This window comes from Lycorma delicatula, chromosome 9, assembly GCF_047948215.1.
Source record: "Lycorma delicatula isolate Av1 chromosome 9, ASM4794821v1, whole genome shotgun sequence".
Classification (NCBI taxonomy): Eukaryota; Metazoa; Arthropoda; class Insecta; order Hemiptera; family Fulgoridae; genus Lycorma; species Lycorma delicatula.
In genome coordinates, this window is record NC_134463.1 from 41,397,576 (window position 1) to 41,412,308 (window position 14,733).

A 14,733-nucleotide genomic window follows, 5' to 3' on the forward strand; every position below is an offset into this window, starting at 1 on the left:
AATATCCTGTCTATTCCATATATAATATATGGAATATATATATATATATATAATATATAATATAATATATATATAATAATATATATATATATTCAGTAGTATAATATATATATAGATATCTATATATATCTATATCTAGTATATATATATTATTATACTGAATGAGACAGTGATGTGTATTTCTATCGACTCCAGAATTTGCTGGTATCTCAGGAAATGAAATCACACATGAAGCCAACACAATGACAACAAACAGCAAAATATAATTCCTATTTGACAGAGAGATAAAAAATTGACTGACATTATCAGAAACACTTGGAGCAACAAATGGTGAAGATTAAATACCAAATTAAATGCGATCTAAATATCTCAATATAAATGGAAGAGCAATGCGAAACTAACTAGCCAGAAGCAAGTGGGTTTGATAAGACTGACAATCAGTCATAGGAATAACAAATTTATACATCCTCACTGGTAAAGAAAAACCAATTTGTAGTGTATGTGACAAACTGCTCATTGTTGTTTTGAAAAGTGTTCAATGTAACAAAGTCTCACAAAGAGATATGGATTAAGAAAAAATATTGCTACGGATTTGGAAAATTGTAAAGAACAAACAATAGTTACTACCTTCATGCCAGTGAATTACCCATTTGTAGCAGGCTTTTGGCAAAATTTGAGTTATGTTTGACTGCAGACTCCCTCTAAGAAGGCATAGGGTATCTTTTTTTTTAGTATTTAAAAACTTATGTATATTGTTTAAATGATTTTAAAGTTTAATTTTGTTTTTTATTTAATTGTCAGGACATTATACAACCATGCATCTAAGCATCTGATGACAGTATCTGTTATATTTTTTTACTTTTAAACCATGTAACGATGGCTAATAACTTAGAAATAGATGTACACAGATTAAAAAAAATTTCTGATAAAATGCTTGTGCATAATCTATTTTTAAACCATTAAACAATCTGTATAAATATTATAAAGAAAGTTACCATGATGAACACGATGGTGTTTTGGAGTGTTTAGAATCCACTCCAATGGACCTAACGAGGATACTGTTTCAGTATGAATCCAAAACTGATACAGAAGACTGAACTGTTGGTGGGTTAAAAAATGTGCTGGTGGCACAAAAAATGCCATTGGTAGATAGAAAACCTGTAAAAATGGAAAAACAAGACTTAAAAATAATTACAAGACCTTACAATAATAAAGTTTTATAGCATCTTTTTATTTGCTGTATAACGTTTTAAGCACAGTCACTTAAAACTTTCAAGTAAATGAAAATCTTTAACAAAAAAAAATGTTTAACCAAACAAGAAATGTGCCCCTTTTATCAAAATTGAAGAAAGCTTGTCTCATCTATATTTCTTATAATTCTTTAGAAAAGAACAACCCGTATTTATAAAAAGGACAAGTTTTTTACACAGTGGATATAGTATTAATCCCATCTACATAGAAGAGAAATAAGTGTTAAATATTTTTCTATATAAAGTATTATTTTAAAATAAACAATAAATTTAAAAACAGAATTATAAATCAGTTGTATATTTAGGGCACTTTTATCATATAATATTGAGTTTAGTCACCTTCGTTTGAAGGTGAAATGAAAAATTTGAAATATTAAAATTCAACAAAGAAAGGGAACTATATAAAAACATGTCAAATTAAAAATAAAAAAATGATATATTTCATTAACATTACAATAAATATACTCTATTCATTTAAAAACAAAACTATAAATTATATAAATAATGATAGATTTGTTATTCCACAAACAGTAAAAAGGAACTGCTCAAGCATTTACTTGGAAAGGAAATTATATAAAAAAACTTGATCACACTGACATTATTAATTACAAATTTATAAATAAAAAGAGAAGTTGTTATAATCAAAATTAATACATAAAAATAATTAATCAATAATTGAAATAATGGTTATATAATTATAAAAATATGATAAAAGCCAATAAAATAGCCAATAAAATGAAAATTTAAAGGTGTTCATTGCTAAATATTTGAGTATATGTGTACTCAAATATTTATTAATTTTCTTTTGATGTGTTAAAAACTGATGAAGGTATTGGTAACAGCTTGGTTATTATAAAAAGTAATTTTTAAAATACTGATAAATTTTCTTTAATTAAAGCTTTGATGAACATTAGTCATTAATGGGGAAGGTGATGATAAGAAAGTGGAATACAAATATGATTATATATTTATGAATTCTTCACTTACAAATCCACACCATCCTTGCAAGATAGATTGACGTAAACCTACAGCTAAATTAAAATCTTCAGAACTATGATGAACTTGATGCTGGGCCCAGAAAATATGAATTTCTGTAAAAAAAAAAAAATTGTAATTTGAATAAATGTTAGGGCATAATGTTTAGTTTTTAACTTTTCTCCAAAATAACTTTAACAAAAATCAGATTGAGCCTCCATGAGATGCACCTGGATATATCTGGAACAAATATGAGAAGTTGCAATGAAATAAATCTAAATAAACTTCACAACTTTATCTATCATCATTTGTCTTAGCCCACTATCACCTCACTAGATCACATCTAGAGTTGCGGTGGAACATAGTCCCACCGCAGTTGACCCCTTGACAGTCAACCATGAAAGGTCTTTAAGGGATATTCCACTAGCTGAACCATGCAACACCAGAATTCAGAGAAGGCAGCACTCAGAAAGAAAGGGCTGCCACTTTAAAAGATAATATGCAATCAGAAGCATTGGAATGCCCTAACACTACACATACGAACAAGAACAACACAAAATCCTAAGTCAAATCAAAGCAATCGCCTATATTTTCATACACAATCTAAACTGGTAAACTAAAAAACATGCAGACTGGTAAACTAAAAATAATAAATAACCAACCTAACGAACCAACACTAAATTCTCATCATGGGACTGCAAGAAATAAGAAACATCAAACAGGATGCTGTAGAATCTCAAGGATATATGCTCTACAAAGATATACCTAGTAAGAGAGTGATGAAAACTGTCCCACAGTTTGGAAAAGGCTTTTTGGTCAACCTCAAAACAATAAACTCCATACAAGAATTCAAATCACAATCCCAAGAATTTCAATATTGATTCTAAAATCATCTAATAAAATCTACATTATAGTAAAGGCCCATGCCGCCACCAATAATAAAAACAATCTCCTAAAAACCATAAAAAAAAGAAAAAATGTTAGTACCTACTCAACCAGACTATAAATAACACCCCCAAAAATCATGTTAAACAAAAAATAAAAAAACATTATTTACAAAAAAAAAGGAAAAACAATAAAAGCATTATTAGCAACTTTTGTGGTAAAAGTTATTAAGATGTTTTCAAATCTTGGATCTTAATTTTAATTATTAAATCCATATTTTAAAATATCAAATCTTGAGGATATAAATTAAGGATTCTAAAATTATAAATTATTACAATTTACAATTAACAATAATTTTGTAGCTTATAAGAGTGAAAAAACTTGATTATAAAATCATTTTATTTTATATTGTAGATGAAAATTTCATCACACAATATGCATGGAATATGGTAAGGAATGTCTATACCACATAAAACATTTGCTACTACTAAGTTAATTGGTTGAGATGTTTATCTTATATAATACTTTTACTTGAGTGATCTTCAATAACATGTATTATACGACTACATTTCCTTACATACAGAAATGTGATTATAAATTAAATTGAAAATAACAAGCATTCTATTTAATAATGACATATACATCTAATATAGGTACATAAGTACTTTACTGATAATTCAATAATCATAAATTATTTACCATGACTAGCTCTGTGAACCCAGTAATAACAGAAATCGACTGATAGTGCGGCAATATACCACGTAAGAGGTGAATCCCAAGGTAAATTGACTAGTCTGTAATTTTCATAAATGAACATGTAAAGAAAGCCTTCACCACCACGAAACAATAACCTGTAAAATACCATTAATATTATTGATTAAAGTAAAAAAAGTTGTTAAACTCTGCTAAAGTTAAAATATCACCACATGTATAAAAATGTTATCTACCATCAAAAAATATTTTAATGATTTGATAATGATGACATGATTTGATACCAATTTATATGTCACTACATAAATATTAATATTCTATTAAACACTCATTCAAATAACCAACTGTTTCTAGAACTCTTGCTTTTACATGACTTATTAATAATAATACGTGTAACATTAATAACTAATGTTACACTTAATGAGGGAACTAGCAATGTAACAAAAAGGGGATTTATGTAAAGGCTGAATGACTATGACGTCAAGGTTGCATTACACAGCTTTTAAAAAAGTAATCTGGTAAATAATCAGGAGGTCTTTGACTCTTAGAATAAAAATGAAAACTCAAGGCAAAAAATAAATGAGTACCAAAATAACCTTCAATATTTTTCACAGTCACTATCTACGCATGTTTTTACAACATACTCTCACATCCTTACAAGGATGTGCCACAAATACTCTAAGAATATTTATGTTTCTATTCATAACCACAACTTCATACTAAAAATTAATATTAATAATACTTCAAGACAAAATTCTCTTGACTATTTTTTAACTATTTTAATTATTTATAACTATTTTTTTTGTCATAATAAAGTAAACATAACGAATCCAAGACTCTGCTCTGAAGTAAAAGAACTTAACATAAGCAATATTTAGATTTATACCAAATTAATTATAGTTGTTTTGATACAGAACAGCATCATCAATGATAAAACAAGCAACAAAGCACAAAATTAGTTTCATTGTTCTACTATATCTGGAGGGTGGTAGTATGTTTACATGCACATGTAATTTCAAAGTGGCTGCACTGATTTTAATGAATTAGGTATAAAACAAACCTTAATTGAATGAGCAACAAATGATGGTATAACCTTTTCATTAATTTATTATTTTGCATAGACAATCATTTATTTCATAATGCTCTATCAAGTACGGCTATTGAATCTTTCATTCGGTATCCAAACCAAACTATATAGTAATCTGAACTTGTCTCAGCTATATTCAGACCAAAACTTATGATAACTGAATTATTTACTGGCTGAGAAATTCATTAATTTTATTTATAGGAACAACTAAAACAACTTATAGTCAATACAAAATATTTTTAAGACAAAATTTGACAAAACAAACAGTAAGAGAATAAAATGTAACAAATATAAAAGTACATTCACTTTCATCTACTACTTGTAAAGAGCTTTATAACCATTTCTGAGTTAGGGAATTTTTATATAAGATATGTGCTTTTCTTCTCATAATAAATACTGTGTTTGATATTCTGAAAGGTGAACAAACCTATAAGCAATCCTAATCCAAAAACCTTTTTTTCATGACTACCAAACAAATCCTGGGTTTAATCAGAATTAACAAGTTGTGGGATACCATAGTCCCTTCATAGGATTTCATGGAAGTCCTATTAATCTTGATATCTCTATTGTTTCTAAGGAAATGAAAAGAAGTAGATTTGACAATATTTTTGTCATTTGCATGTAAATAATAACTTATACATTCTGGTAAAAAATTAAGACAAATAACTCAAGTTGAACTCGTATGATTTTTGGGCTAAATAATAAATTTAAAAGCGCATATGAAGAACCAAAACTACTTAGTGGAAATGATCTTAATTAAAGGGCAATGCCAAATAGAGCACTGTACTAATAATACTAATCAAAAGTGTTCTTCTTTTTTTTTATATAAAGTTTTGTAGTGCAATTAGAAGAATATAAAGCATCCTTGTTACTTTAAATTAAGTAAAAAATAAAGTGGAATTTTCTACTCACAATGGATCAGTAGTAATAAAGGTAAAAAATCATTTGCATGGATTTATCAATATTACATAAAATTATTACATTTTCACAATATCTTTTATTAACTTCTGATAAAGAACGTAAAATCAAAAAATCTTTTAGGACTACAACCAAAAGCAAGATATGTTACTTAATTTTTCAAGTTATTTGTATTACGTGTCCCTGCCAATGAACCTCTATAGACCGATGGTACTGGCAAGTTTTTTGCTCTAAACTAAATTTCATACTTCTCCCATTAATTTAGGTCTTTAAGTATGAATCATGAAGAGAAATAGACACTGGAGGAAATCAAAGATTTGTATGGAAAGCAATGACAATATAAATGCGATTAGGAAGGAGAAGATGACAAGTAAAAATATTAATTTGAAATAAATGCTTTGCTAAATAATTGTGAAAAATTGAAGTTAAAATTTTTCAACACAGGTTTTACGAGATGTGATTTTAGTTAAATCATTAATTCGCTTTTCACTACAATATCTGTTTCTAACAAAAATAAGTTTTTCCACAATTTTTTTCCTTATTCTGTCCTAATCATTAAGTATTTATTATGTCAACATATATATACCAATCTATATAGTGTAATATTATATTCTGGGACTTCTTCAGAAACTCAGGATGAGTTTTTCAGAGTAAAAATATAAACTGTGTTTAGTGTTGGTAAACAAAAGTAATGTAAACAAATTTATTAAATTACAAGGATACTATTTGTATAAGTTTCTATTTAATACATTATTTAACATGCTATTCAAGTTACAGCAATAATGATTAAGTAAAATAATTAAGATTTTCTCATTAAAATTAAAATATTCACTTCGTCATACATGATGATAAATAATAAATAAAGGGTTCATTTTTATACAAAAATATTATCACTCTATTCATGAATTTTTAAACAATAATATTGTACCAATTAAAGTAAAACTGAATTTTCTGTATCCTAATTTTTAATTTTTTAAAATACATATTTAAATACTTTTCAACTATCTAAAGCATTTTTATATTTCTCTACTGATTTTACTTGTTTTTTCTCTCCACACATTTACACTACTATTATTCCACACAACTATTGTTCTTTTTGTATTATTATGAACTTAAACCATTTTACCTTTATTTATTAATTGGTGGTGATACTATACCAGTTAAGGTTTTCATTAGTTTCCAAGTAAATACCAAGTAGTTCCTTTTAAGTAATAGATACCACACCTATTAGTTCTTGAAATATTTATTTAAATGTAATTATTTACTGCCAAGTAATACATTTGTATGTATGTTAGATACTGTAATAAACAATTACAGGTGACCTGATAGAAGATACCAGCTATTTTCAAAAAATTATGCCTATGTAATTTTATATCACATCAGTTTGCAAGAAAGAAAACATTTCATATTGGTTTCTTCACTGCACTCAATGTACTGTTGCATAATAGCACATCAAGTCATATGAAATATATAAATTACCGAGTTTTACAAACAAATAGTCTCTCTGTTCATATCACGATTAGCTGTATAATGGACATCATTATTCCCAGAGATAGCAATACTAATGAGTACCTCTTGTACCTCATATTCTTTGCTAAAAAAGAGTGGGTTAGATAGTACAAAGAAAAAATTGATGTACTCTTTTTCGTCAGTAACAATCTACTTTACACTTCCACTTTTTTATAGAGAAATAAATTATTTATGTAATTATTTCATCTTAAAAATAATGCACAAAATAGTAATATTTGGTCTTTAGTTTAAAATAAACTTATGTACTCAGCATTAAAACCATAATAAAAATGCATATCGTAGATGTAACAATGTCTTAATAGAATGTAAAATAGTTTATTTAAAATAAAACATATAAATTAATTCAAGTACTAAATAAACTTTTTAGCATATAAATGATAATTTAAATAATTAAAAATTTAGCATTTCTTTTAATTATAATTTTTAGTTTTTACAAAATAAATAATGTAAGAGTAGGTTATAAATGAGAGTGAATGATTTTATTAAAGTTAACATAAGCTGTTTTCTTAGTTTTCATTTAAAAAGTTGTACTGCCTTGATCTTAGATAAAAACAAATACAATGTCAGATAATATTTTTCTCGGTATTCACTAAATTTATATATAGATTTATCTTTATAAATTATTTAATAAGATGGAAGATTAAAACAGGTTTTGCCGAAGGCAGAAAAATACCTTCAGGTAAATCATGTCATTTATAAATGATCATTTACTAAAAAGATAAAATAAAAATGATTAATTTTACCTTCCACACTCCTGTATTACACCATGAGATAATGATGTTATACCATCATTTATCCTCATTAATGGTTTCTTTTCAATCCATAATATAATATTTTCTATTAAAATAAATGCAAGAAAATAAGGCCAAGCCTGTAAAATACAGAAAAACAAAAAAAATATATTTATATATAATAAAATATGATAAATAATCAACTTAAATTAAGCAATTAAATAAATTATTTTAATGATTTTATATATATGTAGATATTTTCGGTAAAGTAGAAAATACCTACATTTTCATGCTTCTTAATTATGTTACATAAAATACAAATCTGATAAGTGTGGTAAAAAAAACCACTCAAATGATTAATTGTAGTGAGAAACATTAATAAAATAGACAAAGCATATTCAAAAGTGAATAAGACAAGCTGAATAGGCAGCCTTTGATATGACTTTAAAATGTTGTTTTATGGAACCGGTGTATAGTAATTTGCATTTTGCTAAATGATTGATGAAAGTTTTAAGAAACTTGGTTTACATAATAGATTTATATATAAGGAAAGGGAATATCTTCTATTAGATATAAAATATGTTGGACATGTAAATTTATTTATGTTGGTAACACATTAATAACACAATCAATCAAGATAATAATGCTCCAGAAAAAATGTTTCATTGCAATTAAAGTTTTTAAGCGGTATCTTAATCTAATTTAATCTTTATTAATAATAATGCAGTTAGTTTTATCTACTTACTGGTTAGGGAGGTAATTAGAAAGTTTTAAGAATATTTAAATAAGTTATTTCTTCTGATAAAATTTAAGTATTAGTATATCAGTTCATAATTTTTTTTAGACTGTATATACAGTGAGCTCATAACATTAATTACAAGTATATAATAAATATTACATTAAAACATTTGTATACTCTACTTCATCATTTATATAATCTATTTTAGAATCCTCAGTAAAATTAGACAGCATTTTCATTCTGTCTAATGGTTTTAAACACCTGAAACATCTCAGGAAGAGCAATGTCTTGGAAATGAAAGTTTTAAAGCATTATAAAAAAAAAATTGAAAGCATCCATCTGATGTATAAATTGTTCAGCATCATGAGTGTTACACCATGATAACTGTTCTTACAAAAGTTTTATTTGTAGCAGTACAGAATCTATTAAAAATTCTATATAGCAATAGCTGAAATAAATAAGATTCTTATGTTGTTATAATAAAAAAATAATAATTTAAGTAAATGACAATATTCAGCCATAGCAAAGCTAGTCGAAACTAACAGTTACAATAGAATATTGCAAGTATTTCTTTCAGGCTGTTGCGTCCCTAGAGTCTGTCTCTCCAACCAGCAACTCTACAAGTAGGGTTGAAATTTATCAAAAACTTGGTACAGTATGGTTTAATTAAAAATTACAAAATTGTTCCTAAACTTAATTATTTACACATTTCCTAATTGTCTCTTTTCTTTTTATTTTAGTTATTTATTCATTATTTTTTTAAATTATAAAACTATTATAAACATGATGATTTTGTCTAAAACATTGCATCATTATATGTATATTTATATATCGACATAAATAAACAAATTAATGTAGAAGTGTAAACAAATTTAGAGGCAGTCTGCCAATATAAGTTAAGAAAACATGAAAGAAAAGCAAAAAAATGTTGCTTTTTAAGCGAGAGTTCTAAAATATATTACAATACTTGAATCACTACCAGTAATGTAATACATACTGTTTTCTTATTCCCACCTATATAATATTAGAGATTACCATAAAGTACTGACGGCACATGTAATATAACTTAACACACCCTAAGATAAACAGAGAAAGATATTACTAGAAACAGAGCCAAACAGAGAATTAAAAAAAAAAAATAGTGTGATATAACAGAAACTGTTTTCATGAAGGTCCACGACTATAAATAACTATATGAATAAATAAAGAATTTATTATTTTTACAAGATATATGTAAAATTGTATCTGTCAGTGGAAACCTAAACCAGTATTCAAAACTTATTCATAAGTAAATTGATTACATACCAGAAATAATTATATAATATGTTTAGATTTACATTATAAAATAAAAATAAAAGATCTAAATAAGCAAAACCAATTAAATGAAAATTTATGCTAATAAATAAACAAATTAGTGAAATATGTTGGTTGTAAGTAAAAATAAATTATCCAATATGTTAATAAGATTTCATTCATAACAAAGAATACCTGGATAGATTTTATTATTACAAAAATAATAATTTCATATGTAAAAAATAGATATTTAAATAAAATATTTAAAAATAATTTTATCTAAGGTCAATGTTGATGTTTGAATAGTGTAGAATGAAGAAATAAATATGTTATCATCTTTTGGAAATATTTAATTTTTTTAAAAATAATATTCATGTGAAAAAAAAATTCCATATACATAGATGACGTGCACAGATTTTAGATCATTGACATTACTACAAATGAAGTAATTTGTACAACGTCTCCAAAACAAATATCATTCATGAATTATAATTTGTTTGCCACTATAAATTCAAATCATATCTTCCTCTGAAAAAGAATGTACAAAGCCTCATTTTGAAGCACAATATTACAGTTAATGTCTCACAACAGAGAAGATACATAAATAAATTTATTCAAGCTAAATTTGAGGAAACAACATAAAAAAATGTTTGTATAAAAAAGTTTTGTATTGCTATGACAAAACAATCCTTTTTTGATCGTTGTGATTTTTTCAATAATTTTATAAGTTTGGTAGAATGTGTGATGATAAAATTTGTGTGCAAACTATCATAAATGTTTCATTGTCTTGTTTTAAGAATAACTTGGGAATGAAAGGTCAGGAAGAATGGCTGCTCATTAAATATTTGGTTTTATGATACGGCAGCTCTACATTGGGCCATGTAAGAGTTCATTAATAATTCATTTATCATCTATTTATTATTATTATTTAAGACACCTCAATTTTATTCCAAAATCTGTTCCGATTACTAATCAAATTTTCATCTTTGATGCATGAACAGGAATAACAATGTTATACAGATAATTATAGATAAGAATTCTGTAAAGTTTAATTATGTTTGATCTTTAATTTAAAATTACCAGGCAAATTAACATTTAATACATAGAGCAATCAAAATGTAAAAGTGGTTAACGAGATAATCTACTAGGTCTATTTATTACAATAAGTAACAGAGTTTCACTTAATAAATGTATAACCATTTACGTACGGTATACAACCATGTATATTGTTAGCTGATCCAGATCGATACCAGCATTACACTGATGCATTTAAATCATACTTTAAGTTTTCAGTGATTTATAACATCGACTATTATAGTAGTATAATCACTATATGTGATTTTCCTAATAATAAATGGAAACAAAATACTGTTAACCATCAAAAAAGTAAAATATATTTTACATCATTTAACTTTAGTGATTGGTAGCAAATGGTTTATTAAGTTTAATAGTTTATTACTTGGCTATAATGCTATGTAGCGTACTAGTCAGGGCCTCACGACATTATCTGTACCTATACAGCAACTTGTCCTGACTGACTGATTCATCAATGCCCAGCAAAAAATATTGAAGGTAAATTGATGAAAATTGGTTTACATATTCTTTTTACAACATAAATGCACACTAAGAAGGAATTTTTTGAAATTCTGAGTTTAAATGGTTAAAATGAAGTAACACTGAAATTTACTTTTTTTTTAAGTTCTCAACAACAATTGAAGATATCAACTTGATCTTTGGTGCATGTAATTTTTATGTGAATATCTAAAAACCAATTCCTAGATTTTTAAAAATTTGACCTTAAAAAGAGGTGAAGAAAGGTAAAAAAAATTGAACAATTATTGAAAATTTTCCCCATTTCCAACAATACTAAATGCTATATTCACGAGGTTGGGGCTTCCAAATACTCCTCAGATAAATATCTAAAAACCATTTTCATTTTTTTTTTAAATTCAATTTTTTAAGGGGTGTGACAGTCTATGGTGCAAGGACTCAACCAACACAGCCACTGTTACTGTATCTGTGAGGCGACTGGCGGCACCTACCTCCGGTTACTTGACTAAAAAATATAAAATAAAAGTAAAGAATTAAAAAAAACATAAGAAACAAAGTATGATAAATTCTTAGGGGTGGTTGTCAGGTAATGCCAAGAACCAGGTAAAATACATTTTTAACCCTACGAAGTACAGTTAACCTATTGTAACAAATATTTTTAAAATTGTAGTCGACTGTTTTTGAAACGCACATTCTTTGATCATTCAAAGTTTTGCGTCATGTAATGACCAAAATGTTGCCCTGAAGAAATTGCAATACACTGTAATGTTTTTATAAATTGAACAGGCTTTAATTTTTATTTATCATTATTATTCTCATAAACATGAGTATAATGAACACAGCTGGGTCCAAGGAGCAAAGCCCTCTGGCTAGACAGGAAGGGTGAGCAAAGCAAGCCACGACTGGCTAATATCCCCTATCTGTGGCAGGAAACACAAGTAACCATATAACATGGTGAGCTGCACGGAGATGCAAGACTGGGAATTGCAATACATTATTTCTTTATCTTTATTCGACTTTTGCTTATCAGTTTATATTGGTTTATTTCAATTCATTAATAAGATGGATTGGTCTGACAAAGATCATTCAATTTTCTTATCTTCCTTTTTTGGTTTTTCATTATTTAAGCATTGGGCAACAATTCATTTTTTATTGTACATTCCTTCTATATCTTTAATAAAAAATTTTATTAACTTTTTTTCAAGATTTAATGAAAATTTTAAAGAATATTCTTGAATAATAATTTTTATTTATAAATAAATAAGTTTGCTATTAGAAAAATATTGCAGGTGAAGCCGCGAAGGGGAATGCTAGTTATCAATAAACGGTTAAATTGGTAATTCAGTTTTAATTAAAATAAGTAACTTAGCCACATAGTTCAAAACTAAATTCAAGATCGAGTAAAATTAATTCACAATAATTTATTTTTGAATATTCTTTATTACATTTATCTCCAAATGGTTAAAATTTTGACTTTAACATTAAATTTTAGTTTAAATATTTTTGTTTAACTTATGCACAGTAAACACCTTTAGTAAACATTTTCTCTGATCTCTTTTGTCTTTAATTAAAATACTTATAAGCAAAAATTAAACAATGAACAAATATTGATTAAATTATTTATAAATTGATTAAATAATTAAATAATAAAAATTAAATTAATTATATAAAGTTACCTGTCTGTAAAAGTGAGGCACTTCTTCAGGAGTTTTAAAGGATGTTTTCAAAGGCGAAGATAAATAAAACATATTTGATAACCCTGATAACCAACAATATGAGGATGAATATTGTTGTGAGATTCCTACTATCTCAGATGATGATGAATTGTATAAAACATTATATGGTAATTTATCATTACTCCACCATTTACAGTCATCAGATGCCATTTTTAATAATTGTACTGAAACAAATAAAAAAAGAAAGTAATTAGTTAAGGGAATAAGTAAATAAATTTTTTTTTTTACCGTCTTTGAAGACTTCTTATATGGACCAAATTATACACCATAGGAACTGGCTGGAAAACAGTTTTGTTCATGTGACAACACATATAAGATTTAGTGATAAATACAAATCTATCACTAAATCTTACATCCTTTGATGATATTTAGATTTTTTACTTAAATTTGTCCCCTATTTTATTATTCTTGATGATAATAAGTTAATCGTTCAGTGATGGTAGAGATCAATATAAAATTGTTGGTTACAGGGATAGTAAAAGAAAAGTGCCATCACAAAATAACAGTTGGCTCAGTACACTTAAGAATATCTCTTTCTGTTTGAAAAGAGAAAAATGTATAAGAGTATGAAACTGTACAATAAACTTTCCTCTGCTATAAAAGAACTGTGAATGATAAAATTTTAACAATTTGTTAAAAAATCATTTAATGAAAAGTCTGTTAATTTTTTCTTTCTTGTATTTTTCCTCTGTTTATTTCATCATGAATATTTTAATGTTTTTGTGTTCAACTGTATTTAATTTTCCTACACTTGATGATATTTGTAAAGTTTCATCTTCAAAACTGTACCAATTATTGCTGTGTACGAAGTGTCCAGATGTAAGTAAATCGATTTTTTTATCTAGGTTTTTATAACATTTAATATGACAATTGTTTACATTTAAACGACTCATATTGATATCATGCATAGATGAATAAACAAATGATCAAATCTATTTTTTAATATCATATTACAGTGCAAGTCCTTGAGCCACATTACACGCTTAAAATGAATGAATTTTTAAATAAAACAATGTTTTTATTTAACAAAAAACTGGTAAAATATGAAATAACAATGACCTACAAAAAATGTATTTATTTCAATATAAATAATATAACCTTTTTGACTTATAATGTGATTGTTAATCATGGAATAAACCATTAATTTAACATCACATTTAGTGTTAGGTTATTTTAAAAATATCTTAAATAATTATTCTGATTTTACATACCATGAAATAATTATATTCACAGTTCATTTAAAAATAATTACAATAATGCTGATAATGGAATGTATAATTATTATATGAATCAAAGCGAGACATATATTCTAATGACTCCCTGCATT

General features: G+C 26.2%; 1 protein-coding gene across 2 annotated transcripts in view; it reads right to left on the minus strand.

Moving 5' to 3' along the window:
• LOC142330080 (alkylglycerol monooxygenase-like) overlaps positions 1 to 14,733 on the minus strand; it is a 147,317-nt gene that overhangs the window by 23,044 nt on the left and 109,540 nt on the right. For both annotated transcript variants that reach the window (XM_075375128.1, XM_075375129.1), the window contains exons 2-6: positions 13,347 to 13,570; positions 8,100 to 8,227; positions 3,810 to 3,961; positions 2,238 to 2,341; positions 996 to 1,158 (exon numbers count right to left, since the gene is read on the minus strand). In XM_075375128.1, the coding sequence (XP_075231243.1) occupies positions 996 to 1,158; positions 2,238 to 2,341; positions 3,810 to 3,961; positions 8,100 to 8,227; positions 13,347 to 13,570 (771 nt within the window). The remainder of the gene's footprint in view (positions 1 to 995; positions 1,159 to 2,237; positions 2,342 to 3,809; positions 3,962 to 8,099; positions 8,228 to 13,346; positions 13,571 to 14,733) is intronic.